Source organism: Seriola dumerili, unplaced genomic scaffold (genome assembly GCF_002260705.1).
Source record: "Seriola dumerili isolate Sdu_G_001 unplaced genomic scaffold, Sdu_1.0 BDQW01000081.1, whole genome shotgun sequence".
NCBI classification, from domain to species: Eukaryota; Metazoa; Chordata; class Actinopteri; order Carangiformes; family Carangidae; genus Seriola; species Seriola dumerili.
Genome location: NW_019174336.1, coordinates 5,279,066 through 5,297,596, shown reverse-complemented (window position 1 = coordinate 5,297,596; position 18,531 = coordinate 5,279,066). Strand labels below are relative to the sequence as shown.

Sequence of the window (18,531 nt, the reverse complement as noted above, 5' to 3'; positions counted from 1 at the left end):
ACAAATATGAGCTGAACTGAAGCCCATGACAATGATTTCCTTTGATTCTCAGAATGAGCTTGTTCTCTGCTCCCCCTCGTTCAGAGATTTCTTAATCTGTCACTGTAACGTCTCACGGCTGATGACACTTTTATGTGAGGGTTTTCTTTTAAATCTGAGATGATTGCACACTGTCTTATAAAAGGTTATTGATCCTCTACATCACCTCAACATGGAAATCAGGATAGACTCAACCTGTATCCGCCTGCATATGTTTTTTGCATTAGACTAATGGAAGGATAGATGGAAAATTTTGCATTTAATGCATCATCATGTCACAAAAATCAGAAATGTCATAGTATGTTTGCATCTATGGAAAATCTTGTAAACAGACATTTGAATCAAATTCCTAGTGCTCATTGTCTGACGCTGAGAGGGCAGATCTCTCTCCTAAAGCACAGTTTTCAGTTGTTTTGCCAATTCAAGTCGCAAAGAAACCAGTCACGTAACTGCAACATCAAAGACTTGGGCTGAACTTGGGACCTTTGTCACGTCACCTCAATTTCACAGTGAACTGTGGAATTAAGCAGAAATACCAAACAAAAACTCTAAAGAGCATTTCCACAAAAACAGCACAGGTCCAATGCATGTTGCTCTCCAGAAGGGAAGCTTTAAAAAACATAATTGAATTTTGCAAAGTGCAAAGGACTTTTCAAGTGTGAAAACATAGCAAACCAGTATTTCTGACGTTATTTACAATGCAGTCCTTAGTTTCTTTACAGTATCAAATCTAATCCAGTCCCAGTTCAACAGCTGCAGTGTGGCACCTCTCACAGCTCGGATGGTTTTTCATCACAAGGAGCTTGACTTATTTCTCCGCACACTGGGTGAGAGACTGGATAGGAAGGCAAGTGTCCTGTAAATTGTTGGAGAGGGTGAAGGAAACCAAGTCGTCATAAATTCTCCAGGCTGACTAGCGGAAGCTGATGAAGAGCAGAAATGCTTTTTCACACACGACTACCACACAGAGAAAGAGTCCATAATACTGCTGGCACTGCAACCGGGAAATGCACAGATCGTATTATTCATACACGTGCCGCTGTGGCTGCAGTGCTTTGACTGGCACCACTACTACAGTATCACGGAGGTGGAAACTGTCCTCACCAGAAAAATGACAGCACTGGTCTTAAGTTCAATTGCTTTTAAATGATCAATACTAATGTTTTCCTCTTGTGGTTGTGAAAATAATGACGATCCTATCTCTCATCAATGCCGGTGGAAGAAGCATGTTATTGTAAAGCCATCGCAAAATTTTCAGTTTCACTTTAAAGGGGTTATTTGTAAGTTTTCTCAGCCGCCGAATGTAGTTTCTTGGCGGGAGCAGGTGGTGGTGATTGAGCTTGACAAGAGCTTCAGCCATCAATGCATTTAAGATAAGAGGTTATAATATGCCCTCTGAGCAGCGCCACATCTTCAGGGCAGATTAGAGGCTACAGTGAGTTGCTATCAGAAGGAGACAAAACGGGCCAGGGCTAGCTGGTTAGCATGCTAAGAGTTAACTTTTAAGTTAGCTGTTGCTTTCCAGCTCTGGAGACAGCTCTTGTTTTAGGGATAAGGCTGAACCTGTAACATTTCTTCTCGACTGGTAAAAAATAACCATTAATGCTAATGCTAAGATGTAGCAGTAGCAACACTTACAAATAGCTCCTTTAAATACTGGAATGATTATACATAAAATCACTGGAAAGACAGTGGCTGCAACATGAGCTGAAGTAAGGATGCAACCACACAATTTGAAAATGCCTGTAACGAGGACAAAAGTGAGTACAGTTAGTTTCTTTTATCCATTCAGCAGTCAGTGCTTTTAACCATGAAGACAACCATGACCAAGCAGTTCAAGTTACCTAGAGTTACCTAGACTTAACCGTACATTTGGGAGGAGCTGATAAACAACATATTTTGTCAGTTTGGTGTATACACATTTGTTTGGTGAGTACATGAATTTGGCTGTGGCTCAGGAGGTAGAGCAGCTGTTCCATCAGTACATGAGTGTGTTTATGTGTGTATGTGGCATACAGTATATTGTAAAGCGCTTTGAGTGGAAAAGCATTATATAAATGCAGTCCATTTACCATGTGGCAGCCTTCGTGTAGTGTAAAAGCTGCATCATTTATTAATTTTGAATACATTCCTGAAGAATTACTCTTTTATCTCACAGCTTGTAGAAGAGCCCCTGATACAATCCATCTTAGTTTTTCTGTCTGCAAAGGGCACCTTTGACAAAAAGGGCAGGTAATTATAGCCACTGCTGTGCACACCAGAGGTTGTGTTATGTGGCTAACAGGTTTAAAACTACATCTATATATTTCTTTTAATCCCTCTTTGGACCCCAGTCTGTAGGAAATGTGTTTCTCTCTGTGTTCACAAAATACCTCCCACCTCCATCCTCACTCACTCTCTTCTCTTTTACAGTGTTTCTACATGGCGTCCTCCCCTCTGTCAGGAGAGGGCTGTCCAGCAGAGCTTCCATAATGAAAAGTGAGCTGTCCCTTTCACCTTCCTCCCCTCACCCTCACCGCCCCTTTTTCCCTGCCATCAGCTGCTGTCTCTTCCAACTTTCTTCCTCTTATTTCTCCATCCCAACACACTCTTTCTTGCTTTACAAAGTCACAGTCAAAGTCACAGTGTGTGAGGAGTGACTTAAGGACACTTCATGGTGTGGGGTAGTAACAGGCCTGTTTTTGCTTTTTAGTAGTAAACATTCGGTAAACCAAAGATTTGTCAGCAGACAAACCTGGGAAACCTGGGAGTAAGACTCTAACATGACATGCTATGAGGACAATCCATATGTAAAACCTCAAGTGGTCTTATTAGCCAACATCGAAAAACATTAAGTGCTGCTGAACCAATGTACCACTGACCCACTGTCGCTCTGCAATAACATTTTCCAGACCAGTGATGGTGTTATCAGATAATCTGACAGACAGATAGATAATTACATCCCAAGAGAAACACACAGAGAGTCCTGTATTTAGTGTGCACACATTGTGAATCTCACCTTTCCTGCTGCAGATGCTCCTTGGTCCACTGAGAAGCTGCAGAGACACAGACCAAAAGGGCAAATTAATCACTGTGGGACTGTTGAGTCCTCACACATATACAGACACAATAATATTGTGACTGGTGTGTTGATTACAATCTAAACATTAATATAAAGTGTCAGAGAGTTGGCATGGATACATGAAGTGAAAAATAAAGGAAATAAAATCATCAACAAGTGAAAATGGGAGATTCATAGAGTTATGCAGGAATGAGTGCTAAAATCCAGAAATAAGGTTTTTGGTGAGATAAGGAATGAGGTCTGTGGTTAACACAAGCTCAAGACTTTTTCATGTTTTATTCTAAAATACATCAGTTATTACCCCAGTCTTGATATTTCTAAGCTTTTACCTGTCTTATAAAAGGCTGGTTGCTAACAAGTAGCTAAATGAGACTACAGAGGTTAAACATTATCATGCTGAACATGATGAACATCTATTCACCAGTTCACCTTGACAGACTCATTGCGCTATTTCTAACTTTGTAAGAGGAAAGCCTTTTGTGGAAGAGGTAAGAGCTAAATCATTGAAGTTGAAAACTCAGCGGTGACGCTGACGTCATGTGACCGTGGTGTAGTTCCTTAATAGCCACACATTAGCCTTTTATTTGGCGATTGTAAAAAAACAAAATGTGTAGTAAGCCAATGGAAAATTCCCATTAGCTTTTTGTCGAGGGAACCAAGGCGATGCTAACTTCCAGGTTGGCCTACAAAAATACGTCACCCCTGCAGGACAATAATATATGACCAGTCCACAGTCTGTTTATTTTGAATCATTTTATCAGATTTACCTTTAGACTGTGCTTACACACACTCTCTCTCTCACACACACACACACACACATATAACATGAAGAGTTATTTATATTTTCTAAATATGTTTTGGAGATAGGAATGGAATAGAGGATTTGAAATATCTTGACTGACAGCATTTCATCTTTTGGAATATATTTCTCTTTTATCGCAGGCTGATAAATGCACAGTAGCACAGATTTTTAAATTGTCGTCGTGGCTTTCATGTTCCTCAGCGCTGTGGCAGAAGCTGCTGCACACACAGCCGTTTTCTACAGGAAAACGTGAAATGTGCATGTCTTTCAGTCAGGCTTTTCAGTAAAATTAAAGCACGGACATTGAAATGCATGTCACAAACTCACACCAACAAAATCTCTCTGTGAATGCATAAAAGGAGGTATTTTGAAATGTGTGTCATTTTTTCCAGCTCCATGGTCCTGCCTGAGTGAAATGACTCCAGCAGATGTCTTTATATCCTCAAGTGCCCACGAAGTAACAAGCTCTAAATCCAATCAGTAAATGTGACAACTCAAAGTGCTGCCCTTAGGGCCAGAAACAATGAAAAATATATATTTAAACCAGAGTCCGAAAAACACTGCAGCCCCCACCTGCAACAGCACATTAAGCTCAGCATGGGAACCTGTTTTGGGATTTAAATTCAATTAGCTCTGCTGACCTTTGAGGCCACCTCAGCCAGTTATTCTCCTTTTTTTTTTTGCAGATTTTTAAAATGTCTCCTCTCTGGCTGCTCCCTATACTGTCAGATAATTGGCACTCTTTAAGGACAAGATGCTAAATTAAATGCTGCAAATGTGCTCAGCTCTATAATTTCACTGATTTGAAAATATTCAACACAGCAATGACACAAACAGAAAAGAGATTATTCAGTAAAACATTGTTTACAGCTTCAACATCAACCAACATTTCAACTTATCTGCTCTTGGTGAAAGTTTTCTTATTCAAAGTTAGGGAAGAATGTGAAATAAATCTGTGGATAATAAAATTTTATTTATGGAATTTGCATAAGTTTATGTGTGCAACATGGTAAAGACAGAAAATGATTAGTAAAACATCACTTCAGGGCGGCAGAGAATAACTTTTTTACATGTCCCCTGGTGAGTATCCCATGTTATTTCTTAAAATTTGACAAAAAGTGAAACACAACTTATGAATTTATGGAAATTTATTTATGGATTTATGTAAATGTATGCACTCGACATACTATAGACAAGCTGAAAAGAAAAAAAATTGTCAGTAACATTATTTCATCTGTCAAATGTGTCAAGGAGGAAACCTTTTTCTTCTTTTTTTTTACATGCTGCTTTTTCCAATTTTTCATTTTTAGATGATCAAACATTTGAAATTAAAATTCGGTACTCTGGGGATTATGTAAATTTATTATGACATTCAGGAAAATTCACAGAAATTAAGAGTGGCATTTTAACTTCCAATCAAACAGAAAAAAAACTGTTTATTTAGCTGTGTCTTTTTGTTTTTATGCACAGATACAGCAGAGTGAAGAAATGAACACAAACAGAGGGCAACCATCTGTCTCAGCTGTGCTGCCTCTGCACGAAACATTGTAATAACCATGACGAGACACCTCTGAGGGGGATTCGAAAGAAATTTATTTGTCAACGTAAATGTTAAATACCTTTTATAACCCTGTTGGTTTTGGAGAATCAGAAAGGAATTACAAGTTCTGACTTGTTGGGCTGTTGCGTTGGGTGTTATTGAGTTGATGAGAAAATGAGTCTGGCATTTACATCAGAATTTAATTTGGTTGTTGGGGATCACATTTATTCCAGGGTGTGAGCTGCAGATGAGTTGCTCAGGTGTGGCATTTTGAGAGCAGCTCTGGCATTTTTCCAACAGAGCTGCTTTTTTTTTTTTTCCTGCAAAAAGGCTGAGAGGGAAAGTGCTGCCATCGCAGAGACGGACGTCTGATCACATTAGATGGTTAAAGACTGTGGCATCTACTTTACTCTAAGAAGAAGAGGATGGTTTTCTGAGGAATCGCTTCATTAGCTCTGTGAAGTCTTTTTCCTGCTGCACTGCTCTCCAGTCTCAAGCTCCTCTCTTGTGCCACTTTCCATCATTCACACTAGTGTAGTTTCAGTTTTGTTATATTTGTTTAAACTAAAATTACCACCCAACTAGGTTGTAGGAAATATGGTCACAATCTCCATTTCCTGAGGCCATGCAAGAGGCCAAAACGTTTTGGTCACCGTGACCTTGACCTTTGACCCACTGAAATCTAATCGGTTCATCCCTGAATCCAAAAGGACATTTGTGCCACAGCTGAAGGGATTCTCTTGAGGGGTTCCCGAGATATTGTGGATATTATAGATATATAGTGTTTTGAGGGGGGGGGGGGCGTGATGTTGCCCTTTGACCGTGGTCCACCACAATCTAATCAGTTTAGTTCATCCTCGAGTCCAAGTGAAAGTTTGCACCAAAATTTGAAGAAATTCCTTCAAGGCGTTACTGAGACATGACGTGCATGAAAATGTACAGTCCAGACTGGCGCCGCTGTGGAGGCTTAAAAACAGTAAAGAATCGAATCTGCAGCCTAAATGCAGAAGCTAACGTCACTGGGTTCAGTTCATCCTCAGATGTTTTTGGTTCATATCCACTCACACATTTGCAATATCACTTCTTTCTTGTAGCCAGAACATTCAGAGACTGTTTATGCTTTTAATCTGTGTGTACTTACAACCTTCAGTCCCTTTGTGTTACAAAGACTGAAGACAAACTACTACAATTTCTCTTTATGCTGATATAATGGATTTCCTATTGGGTCACTGTATCCAATATTTCTTGTACAACATCTGAGGGCTGGGAGAGTGCATGGGAGAGAGTGAGCGTGTATTTGTATTGCATGTTGATGTAATACTGTTTTTGTTTGTGTGTGTGTTGTATAATTTTGTATTTGTGTCCATAGGACCGCCTCCAAAATGAGACGCCACATCTCAAGTTGCTATCCATTCAATAAATGCTAATTCAAATTTATCCAATATCACTGATACAATAGACTGGTGAAAAGTCTTCACACTGTTTTATTCAGAACTCATACCCAAATTATTTAGTATCATAAAAGCTTCACTCTTCTCCTTCAGCTCTGATTCACAGCCTGAACTGGAACGTGCCTGTCTGGACCAGCAGGCTTAAAGGACTAGTTCAACGTGGGAAATATCTGCTGACAGTTAGACAAGAAGATCAATACCACTCTAATCTAGGTCATCACCGTAAAGCTGTCAATTTCACACTTTGGTTTTTGTACACATTGAACTAATGAGATTAACATGTTAAGCAGGGAGCTTTAGAGGTGCTGGTAGGTGGATTTTTTTTTGACCACTGGACAAAGCCAGCCGTTTCCCCTGCTTCAAGTGTTTATCTGAACTGACCATCTCCTGTCTGCTTCATATTCACTGGACAGACAGAGAGCGGTACCAATCTGTCAAACTCTTGGTAAGATTGTTCTGTTTTTTCGTGCGTGGGTAGTTGAGTTCAAAAGGGACATGAAATGTATTTTTTGTTTTAACAGGTTTTGTCTTCATTTAGCACCTTATTTGTGATTTGATAATAACTAAAAATTCATTTGAATGAAGCAACATTTTTCACTTGATGTTTTGATTTCTGAAAATGTAAGTTTGTTGTTGAAACCTTAGAAATGAATACTATGTAAAAGTTGGTCTCTTAATGGAAACAGGTGGCTCTTACTTCACAGAAAATGTATTAACATTAGCAAGTCAGAGAAACAACATGAATTTGGTTTTTGTAAGTGAGCTTGGTCCGAATTTTTTTTTTTTTTTTTTTTGGGGGGGGGGGGGGGGGGGGGGGGTATGTAACGGGGGGGGGGCGATCAAAACTCACCCTGCCACGCTGCTGTTGGCGGAGCTCTCTGCGATCTGGGAGCTGGCAATCCACTTGGTCTCTCCCACCACCGTCCTGGCGTGCGGCAGGCGGCCCACGTCTTTCACTGTCATCATCAAGTGACGCGACGACTTCAGGACCCTGACGGCCTCGTCGTGAGGGATGCTCAGGAAGCTGCGGCCGTTCACCTCCAGGATCTGGTCGCCGACCTGCAGGGAGGGGAGGGAACAGAGAGGCGTGGCGGGAGGGGCTGAGCAAGGCGGCGAGGACGGACCAGGCAGACACTGACACATGCACAGGTTCACAGATCGAGGGTCAGAGACAGGTAACGTAACAGATGGAGGTGGTGGAGGCGTATAAAATGTTTAATGGATCAGAGCGAGATAATGAGGTTGTAGGTTCCTTGTTAAAAGTTGTGGCTCTCTCAGGTTAGGCAACGAACAGAAATAATTACACACAGATGAGAGTATTCTGTGCTCGCTGACGGGTTCTAGAAAAGAACTGTTTAATGTGTAATTGAAAAAGCTTTCATATGTAGTTTCACATCACATCAAGGGGCTGAGCCTGGAGGCAGTGGGGGAGGGAAGTATAATGAAGTCCATACTAAAGCGCACCTTGGACAAGGTCAACTCTCTGAGGTGTATCAGAGACCCTCATCTGTGCTCATGAAGCTGAAGCACCACCTCAGCCCCGGTCCGCACCTTCCCTCCGCTCTGGACCTGCACGTCCGCCTCGCTTGGCTGAACTTCACTGGTCTCAGTTACGACTCTGACATATTCTGTACAACAACTCTGGACTCCAATTCATCCACTCACCATCTGTAGTACAGCTGCACTGCACATTGTTACTGCTCAATTCTGCATGGGTTATACCATCGTGCACACAGAGCACATGTACTTAAAACTGTGTGACACTGCGCAGGCACTGTACTGCTGTGAACAATCCAACCCACATTTCTACTGTACTTGTACAACACACACACCATACACCTTCTCTGTTTATATTCTCATTGTAAATACTTTTCCATTTTATCTTTATTTATTTTATTATTATGTAATAATAATGATTATTATTATTCTATTTTATCTAATTTTCTTACTTCTATAAGTGTCTTGAATGTAAGCTGCTGGAACACTCTAATTTCCCTTTGGGATTAATAAAGTGTTATCTCATCTTATCTCATCTCATCATACATATTTTATCTGACCTTATCTTATCATAACCGTATCTCTGTGATAGAAGTGTGCACCACTGCAAATATTTCTCCAAACATGTCTGGGGTACATGCCTCAACAGAGAGCTGCTCAATCATCGCACGTACGCACTGCAGCATAAGTGCAATTCATTCTTTAATTTCAACCTCTTATATTACAAGTGACCAATAATGTGAAAGTCACAGTGCAGAAACTATTGTTCTTCCAGATGTAAAAAAAAAATATTCTGGGTAAAGAAATGAATGTCAGGTCTGGTCATCTCAGTGCCTCTTCACTCTATTAACTCTATTAACTGTATCTGTCACTATAACTGTGTAATAAATATTAGTCACAGAGGATGGGCTCACACTCTCCCTTTACAAAACAGCACAGAGTCGCTGGTATTGAAAATTAATTTGTCTGGCATTTAGACTTGATATAGTGTGAAGCATTTTTACAAAAGTCCCCAAATATAATTTTCTGCCTTTTTTGTTTTATTCCTCATTTACTGTGGCCATCCGACCAAATCTCACAGTCATTTCAGCGTTCTCTCTGAGCAGCAGCAAATGCAAACTAGACATTCACAATCTCATACGTTTCAGTTTTCTTGGGTGTTTTCCAACAACCTGAGGTAACCCAGCACCAGATCTGTTGCTGCTAATGCACATGCAGCACCTCCACATAAACCTCCACCTTTATCAGCCCTTACAATGGCACAATGTGTAATAATTTGTAGTAGGGCCATTTGCTTGCAAATAAGAGGCACATAATCAAAGCTGTACTTAAAATTGCAATCAATCAATCCATGCTAACAAGCGCCACTGCAGTGAGAACACACACTCCTGCCACAGCAAACACTTCTTATTCGTGCTGTCAGGCTGAGCTGGATCCTCGGGGATGAGAGACAGATTTTAAGACAGATTACAAGCTGTTTGTTCCAGCTGTATGCATTACAAAAAGCCACTAAAAAGAGTCAATAATCTGTTTCTTATCGACTTTTTACAGCGTTTGACAACCTTGAAGCTCAGTTTAATGTGAGCTCAGAGTGGTTTATCTCACTTTCACTCGGAGTTGACACAGTTTGACAACACACATGGCTGAACAGGCACACAAACACAACGCTCTTTTTATCCTTTCTACAAGTATCGCCGTCACTTGAAGAGAAATGCAATTCTCACTTCAGAGTGTTCATGAATATCATTATATTATCATATCACGTATTTTTATTTCCCTCCAAAAGTAAATGTTTAAACAGTTGAAGTGTGTGTGTACAGTAACAGACAGCTGTCTCCAAACTATGGTCAGGAAATGTGCGACTGTTATGTTGTTGTTAAAATGCTGTTTGAAATTTCTGCAAAAATAAAATGTGAATCGCGACATGAACTTCATATGAAAGTATTCAGACTCCTTCCTTATTGTTTAATCGTTTTAATTTACAGATTCAACAGAACAGATTCAATTTACTCTTAGCAATTAATTCTACGCTATAGTTTGTGCTAACACAACGCAATGTCCCATTTTATAGATGGAAAATAACAGCTGTCAGTGATCACACAAATTGCTTTTAATGAATTCATTCTGAGCTCAATTAACTGCTCACTATTGTGTGCATTGCTGAGTGTCTATTATAACAATCGTAATAATTATTATATTTATGATTATCTTTAGTAGTAGTAGTATTATTGTCATTGTCATTGCATAGTGGTCCTTCCCCCTTCCCCCCCAACCGGTCGAGGAAGATGGCCGCCCACCCTGAGTCTGGTTCTGCTCGAGGTTTCTGCCTCTTAAAAGGAAGTTTCTCCTCGCCGCTGTCGCCTAGCGCTTGCTCTGGGTTGGAATTGTTGGGTCTCTGTAATCAGTGTCATAACGAGTAGCCTACCGTCTATATGTATTTTATTTGAGAGGTGCCTTGAGATAACTTCTGTTGTGATTCGGTGCTATATAAATAAAAACAGACTTGACTTGACTATGCGCTATTATATGCAGAGTAGGGAATGAAACAGGCCATGACTCTGAAACCGAAGCAGCGGAGTCAGTAAACGGCAAAAGGGGCTTTGGTCAGGGAGGTGACCAGAAGTCCTCTGCAGAGATGGGAGAACCAACCACAAAGATAACCAAAGAAGAAGAACTTCATCAACCAGGTCTTTATGGAAGAGAGGCTTCTGAGGCCACTCCTAAATAAAGAGCATGTAACAACATCGAACTTGAAGTGGAGCCAAAAGTAGGCAGGGTCAGAGAGACTGGTCGGATTTAATGGAAGGATGATTGCAGCTAAATACCGAGAGGTCACTGAAGAGAACCTGCTCAAATCTTCAGACTGGGGTGAAAGGTCACCTTTCAGTGACAGGGACCTGAAACATACGGCAAAGAAAATGCTGGATTAGCCTTGGGATACATCTCTATACTGTATGTCCTCAAAATGAGACCTGAGGATGTCCCTTTACAGACACTTCCTATCCAATATGACAGAGCTTGTGATGATTTCCCCAGAAGAACGGGAAAACTGCCCGAATCCAGTTGCACAAAGTTTGTAGGGACTTGAGGCTGTAACTGCTGCTGAAGCTGCTTCTACAAAGTACTAAATAAAGGCTGAGTACTTAGAGTACTGAGAGAAATGAAAGGTTTTAATTTTTGATTAATGCCGTGATACATAAACAAATAATCAATTACCCTCTCTGATCCACATGCACCCTGTAGTGTTGTTAAAGCCATGTTGAAACGTCACAGTGGGGAACGCACAGGTGTAAATAATGGAATGAATGACTGGGTTTCAGGGTCCTGGTGCTGCTCACGCTGCCTCTCATACTGTCACGTCTTACTGGGACACTTTAATGGAACTGAGCCATTGTTAATGTTATCACTAACACCTGTGCTTTTCCTGCTATGACAAGTCAAAACGTCTGCTGTGAAAGAGGTGTATTAGTTGCCGTGGCGATAGAGAGTGGGATGATATACAGCACGGATCGAACTGGGGATGTTGCGGTTACAAACACCCCCAGTACACCCACTCTTTCTATTCTTTATTCTTTTGGCTTTTTTGACTGAAGATGTGACGTTAGTGGAAGAAGAAGCAGCTACTTTAACATCAAGGTGTATTTGTTGACTTCTGTTTCTTCTTAGGTGGTTTTATAAATTAAAATGAGAATAAAAATACATGGCTGGATACTTAGTGGCACTTTGTTTCATGGTGTTGTTTACATCTTTTATGTTTATGTTTATGTTCAGTGCAGATTATATTTTGGCCAGCAGTTTGTGGTGTGGTGTGTCAGCAGCAGTTAATCAAGTCACATATTTGACATATGAATACAACTTTGATTCTGGCTCTTATTACTTGCTGATGAAATTTTATCACCCTTTAATCCTCGTTTAAAACCACACAGTTAATTACAGATGAACGAAACAGATAACGTCAATATGCAGTATTAATCTTCCTCTGAATTTCTTTATTATTCTAATGGTTCAGGACAGATCGCCAATCCTTCAGAACATGAACTGCTTCACAAGTTATTTGTTGTTCTCCTCCATAAACTTAGGGACCAACAAGAGAAGGTGTTCACTTGACTGTGCTGCTGCATCTCCTGTTGTCAACACCTCACCACTTCCACTCTCTCTCATTTTCTTCCTTTGTTCTCATTATTCTGCTCCTCCATGTTCTCCTCCTTTCCCTCATTATACCTCTATTTGAGAGTAGATGGGCCCTGTCCTGAGTCACAACCACTTCATTTTTTCATGATCAATCTCTGTGTCGCACCGGAGGCGCCGCTGCAGCGCTGCATTCTGGGCAATTAAACAACAACCAGTAGCAATGATGTTTATGATTAAAGCTCTAATCAGTGCTGCTGCGCAATAATAACACATTCTTCATACGGAGAGGAAAACAACTGAGGCGGCAGGAGGAGTGGAGCTCGACTGACCGCGGTGACATGCCTCTCACACTTTTACTGAAACTCTTCCAATTACAAACCCAGTATGTCCAAAATGATTGTCACTGCAGCTGTGAGCACACACCTGCATGTGACTGGAGATTCACCAGGACCAGGCAGGAGAGTTTCTGTGGTATCATAGCAGCTCTGTGGGCTAATCCATGGAAGTAAGTAGAAGTAAACAAGCTGCCATCACTCAAATTTGTCATGTGTAAAGGATTTTAACAGTTTTTGTACAGATTTTGCCATTTAAGCCTGATACATAATAAAACATAATCATCAGTATTTTGTATTTTTCTTAGCAAATCACATAAAAAGAAAAAATATATTATAATGATATATATCTTATTCCTCTGTGCTAAAGAGCTACGCTACTGTACAATGCATTTTTTATTTTGACTCAATCCCTGACACACTGTCCTGCTGTCATAAATAGCACCAAATATAGATCAATCCACAGCTGAAAATAGTCCTCAACGCATGTACTATTTACTCCTATTTGAATAGTTTACTAAAAGCTACAGTGTCCAGATGTTTTAGGAAATGACTGAGCCTTTAAAAAAAAAAAAAAACGACATATTGTGACCTGTTTTTATTATTTGTTTCTTTCAAAGATTTGCATCTTTACTAGGATCCAGTGGCTAAGCACAAAGTCAGAAGTGCTTTCAGACTAATGTTGTGAGGCTGAGCTAACATCCACAGACACACACTGCAGGCCACCCTCATTCATCAAAGGGAAGCGGCAATTACTGAGATCAGTTCAGCCATCTACTTCATAATGTCAGTGAACCTGCATTTCGCTGGACTATGTCACTGCAGTAATGGCAGCATCAGTGGAGAGTGCAACACTCTAATCAGCAGGCGGATTAGTCTATAAACTCTGCAGCATAATCCGCAATGATAACACCAATAAACCTGTAAACTCTGGAATATAATTTACGCAGTTGCTAACGAAAAGATAAAGCCAAAAAAAAAAACGCAGAACCACTGACAATTAATGTCTTTCTCCACTTCACTGCCTTACAAATAATCTTTAAAAGAAAAGGATTCTGTCCATTTGTAGACAGATTTAAATGCAAATTAAAGTGCATCATTTGGCAAGTTGTAAGTGATGAATCATATTCCTGTCTTTTTCTGCTCAGACTAATTGCTCCTAAAAATATATTCTGGCTCCTTCCTCAGCTCTCTCTTCTCTTCGTTCTGCCTGTATGAGATGACTTTGTGATCACAGCACTGTGGTGGCGTTGATGCCTGTTCTCCTTAACAATGGTTACCTTCACACGGAATTACAGATATGTTTCCAATTCATGGTAAAATCAGTGCACGAAGCGCTGCACATAACACTGTAAATACTGATGATTTACGCTACGTAACCAGTTTTTAGATTAGTTACAAGCTACTGTACTACAGAACAACGTCACCTTTGGGGTTTCTTTTTCCAAGTGGCCTTGCTACATGGGATAGTGCAGCCTGATATGTCTTGATAATTATAATATTGATAATAACATATGCTTTTTGTGGATGCTTTGAGTCTTGGTAGAGGATTGGACACCAAACTTGATGTTTACTTATTTTTAAAAGTGGGGATTCATAAGTTTCTCTCTCCTGCAGAAAGAGTTCACAGAACTGGTACAAAAAAAGCTGCTGTTCATTGACATCAGACATCTCAGTGTTTGGAATATGTGCCATATAATACAAAAACACTGAGCTGTTTTTCGCTGATAATTAAAACATGGTGTGAAAACAAATGAAATCCTGCATGTTGGTGGACAGAGAGTGACTCCCACTGATAGCCATGCAGGTTCTTGTGTTTTAGCAACAACTCATATTAAGTCCCCTCATATTTTGATCTGTATTCCATGTATACAGTACGGGCATGTGTTTATGCATCTAAAACAGCATTTCATAAATCTCAAATGCATCTTAGACCGTACAAACGCAGAGTGTGACATCTGCTGCAGAGCACTGACAGCAGTCAGAAGAGAGATGAGCAGATGGACTATTACACTCCTTTTGACTTGTATTACTTCAGCCATTTGATCAGGACCATTGTCAATGACTCGTCTGACACTATCAGCGCTGTGTGAGGAACTGTCTGGGTCAGACAGCTCAGGGCTGAACGGTGGAGAACACACAGAGGGGAGATAGAGGGATAAAGTGGCAGCTCCGGACCACTGATCCCTAAAGCTACATTAAGAACAGTGAAGCAGTTTTATCTGGCCCTTTGGTGCTTCTTTCACTTAAATGCTTCCTTTTCTATCCACAGTGCTGTCTCTCTGTGTCCTGTTGTTCAGACTTATCACGCTGTATTCAGATCTATCCAGATCTGAAGCTGGTTGAGATGGACGGCAGTTCACACTCAGAATGTGTCACAAATTGTAGCGATTATTAGATATTAGTTTCTCACTCTTATCTAAATTGCCATGTTGACAATGATCTCTTACACCAGTCTGTAAGGTTCGGCCAGTTTTACTCTTTCTCTAAGACTATACTTCAAAAAATATCCCTTTGAGGAATCTGTGTTATATATTCATTAAAATGCTCTTTAAACAATGACTCAATGTAAGATAGATAATCAAAAAGCTCAGTTTTAATCTTAAATATTTCTTTTGATGGTGCTTGCTGGACGACCTCAGGTAGCCTGTGCTTGGGAGATTTGTTCTGGGGGCACAAAGGTGACTTCGGCGCAGTCAAGGACATTCACACAGCACTAAAACTGTGGCCACATGTGCCTCTAACCAGCTCTGAATCTGTCTCAAGTGATCTATCTCAATCACAGCTGTTCAATCATCCAAGACACTTTTTTTTTTTCTCCAGAAAAAGTGAGGAACAGTGCGTGGGCTGCCCATCTGCAGTCATTGCCTCTCATATACTTCAGCTCTCCTGACATTTCCTCTGTCCCCTGGCGGACGGAGGAGAACAGCGGAGAGATTAGATATCGACTTGCATGCATCCGTCCAAATCCTCGTACCTTTGTCTTCTTAAATGGGCAGAACTTGTAACAGATTAGAGTTTGTAGATGAACTGTAGCTGCTTCCAGAATGAAAGGGGATGAACACATGGAGTGTGCCAAAGTCCACACAACACATTTATCTTCAGTTTGAGACCTTCACTGAAAATGATTAAACTTTAATTGGACCCCTTGGCTCTTTTATTTTCATTGTATTGCTCATTATTATCTGTGCAGCTTTTAACAAGTCATTTCTTGATTTCTTTTACTAGTTTAGCAGTCGAGTGTACCTTTCATTAAACATCATTTTATCCTCCAGCTCTCCCGTCTTCCTCTTTCATTTCTCTTCTCTAGCGTCTTTCCTCTGTCTGTCCTACTGTCTTCCCCTCCTCCTCCCTCCCACACTTTTTCCATCCACAATTTTGTCTTTCTTTTCTTTAATTATATTTCTTCACATTTGCCCTCTCAACTACTAACTGTTCCCTTCAGTCAATCCATGCTGCAGTTTTATGTTACATAACATCTGAATAAAGCAGCCAAGAGTTTCTGTGTCAGTAGTTCAGCATAGTGGTGAGAGAGAAGTCTGATATTGACTGTTTTCTGGTGTGATTCACAGCCATGATTTTCAGTGTATGATGCTTCACTAAAAAGGTCACCGCATTTTCCTATAGCTGACAGAAACACTCGAGAAAGCAGATAATTGTAACCAAGTTGTGGACCTCTGTCACATCGTACACTTATAACTTCTATGAACGGCCCAGCACTTTGAAACACATGGAAATAAATGAATAGAGGGAGCCACATGTGTCAGCGCTAAACCTTTTAAAAGTAAAGTAAAAGTAATAATGTCTTTACATCAAGTAGGTACAGAGGTATACTGCTTAAAGACCTCCTCAAGCTTTTAACCTTGTTAACATCCATATGATGTTTTTATATATTACAAGACATATCATGAGCTAAATAATCAGCCATCACCATGACTGAGTGTTTCCACCTTAAACTACAGTGGAACAATAACACTAAAGATTCAGACAGCAAGAGTTTCCTGTCATCTGCCTAAGGAACCAATCCTGTCAACTTGTGGGGACGGGGGGGGCGGGGCTAAATAAACCTGAAACCTTGTCAGTGCAGAGAGAGAGTTTGCATTAGCACAACCACTAAGACTGTGTCAGCCACTGCCAGTTACAAGCTAACAAACAACATAAACAAAAATAAAAGATGCTAACTACGCTAACCGTTCTGATACGTCTGCTAGTCGCCAATTCTCATCTCAACAGACTCCTCATCTGAGTCTGGGTCTGACTGAGGCTCAAACATGAGGCTGAGTCTCTCTGATGTTTCCTCCTCTAACCATCTTGATACTCTCTGCTCTTTCACCTGTCCACCTGGAGCAGGCAGCGGCGGTAGGTTGGGCACAAGATCTGACCCAGAATTTCTCAATGAGGAAGTAAGAGTAGATGAGCTTCCAGTTTTCCATCTTTTTTTTCACTTTTTATGGAGGAAAACCATGTTAAACAAAATATTATTCATAGCAGAGTATTTTTACATAGTTTAAAAACATGTTTGGAGAGTAACTTTAATATAAACATTATATAATCTTTAAGTTTCATAACACCGAATTCGGCTAAAATGAACTGAGTAAACATTTTAATCGCTTATGAGGAGCATAAGCAACATTTATGGCTTAACTTCAGTCTTTTACAGCATAGTCCTTGTTCTATATGTATATTTAACCTAAATCTCAATATGAAACATTTAGGAGGCTTCTAAGGTTAAAATAATCAAATGATGTTCCCTAAACATCAATGATGACTGTTTATTGTTTGTATTGTCGTCTGTTTCACCTTTGTGTATTTGTATACACAGGGAGATAAAATACCAACAATATATATTTATATATTGATAAATGTGTTTGGAAAGCTTTGCACCACTGCTCCTCTGTCCAAACAAGATTATCTGCATTCATGATGCAACTCTGACAGTGGTGACGTGCTGTGAAACAAGACGTGTGGAGTGAAAGCTGAGTGTCTAAGTCTGACTGACTGATCCTGCCTGAGCACACTAATGATTCACACATCCAGACCGCATCAAATAATCCCTCCACCACACACTGATGTGTTAAACTGCATCATATGGAGTAGCCCAAAGCCAAGATCAGTGTGAAGAGTCAGACCATGTGTACCAGACCAGCAGGAACTCTTTCTGCTTCTTGTCTTCGGGTTTTAACAAAGCATTCCCGCGGGCAGGAGGCCGGTGGCTCACATAAACAAATCAATTATACGAGCCTGAGTCCTTGGGGTTTGTAAAAGAGCGACTCAAAAATGTTTGTATAACATCTGATCGGAAACAGCACTGAACTGGTGAGCCACTGAAATCCACATAGGTTCATGGCTACATCGGACATTTATTTCATTACTGAACTAAGTTTATAAGTCTGGAAAATGTTTTGATCAACTTAAAGAAATTCAGTTTACACTGACGTAACAGCATATACAAAATCCTCACATTTCAGTTTCACTGGAAACAAAATGTTTATGCTTGATTCAGAACTCAAACATTTTTACAACAACAACATTATCTCTTATGTCTGTTAGGTTCTCCAGTTTTTTGCCCCGAGTGTTTCCTTTGTCGAACCAACACCCACCCACAGCAATTCAGGCTACTTCCCAAATTGGTGTGGGCTCATTGTGTATCTAGACACCCTGTGGAAAGCAAGTGTGCT

The 18,531-nt window shown here is 40.3% G+C and overlaps 1 protein-coding gene across 1 annotated transcript in view; it reads right to left on the bottom strand.

Annotated features, from left to right (window-relative positions):
* Positions 1–18,531, bottom strand: part of whrn (whirlin) — a 139,402-nt gene that overhangs the window by 31,247 nt on the left and 89,624 nt on the right. The window contains exons 4-5 of the mRNA XM_022744586.1: positions 7,744–8,027; positions 3,038–3,074 (exon numbers count right to left, since the gene is read on the bottom strand). Of these exons, the coding sequence (XP_022600307.1) occupies positions 3,038–3,074; positions 7,744–8,027 (321 nt within the window). The remainder of the gene's footprint in view (positions 1–3,037; positions 3,075–7,743; positions 8,028–18,531) is intronic.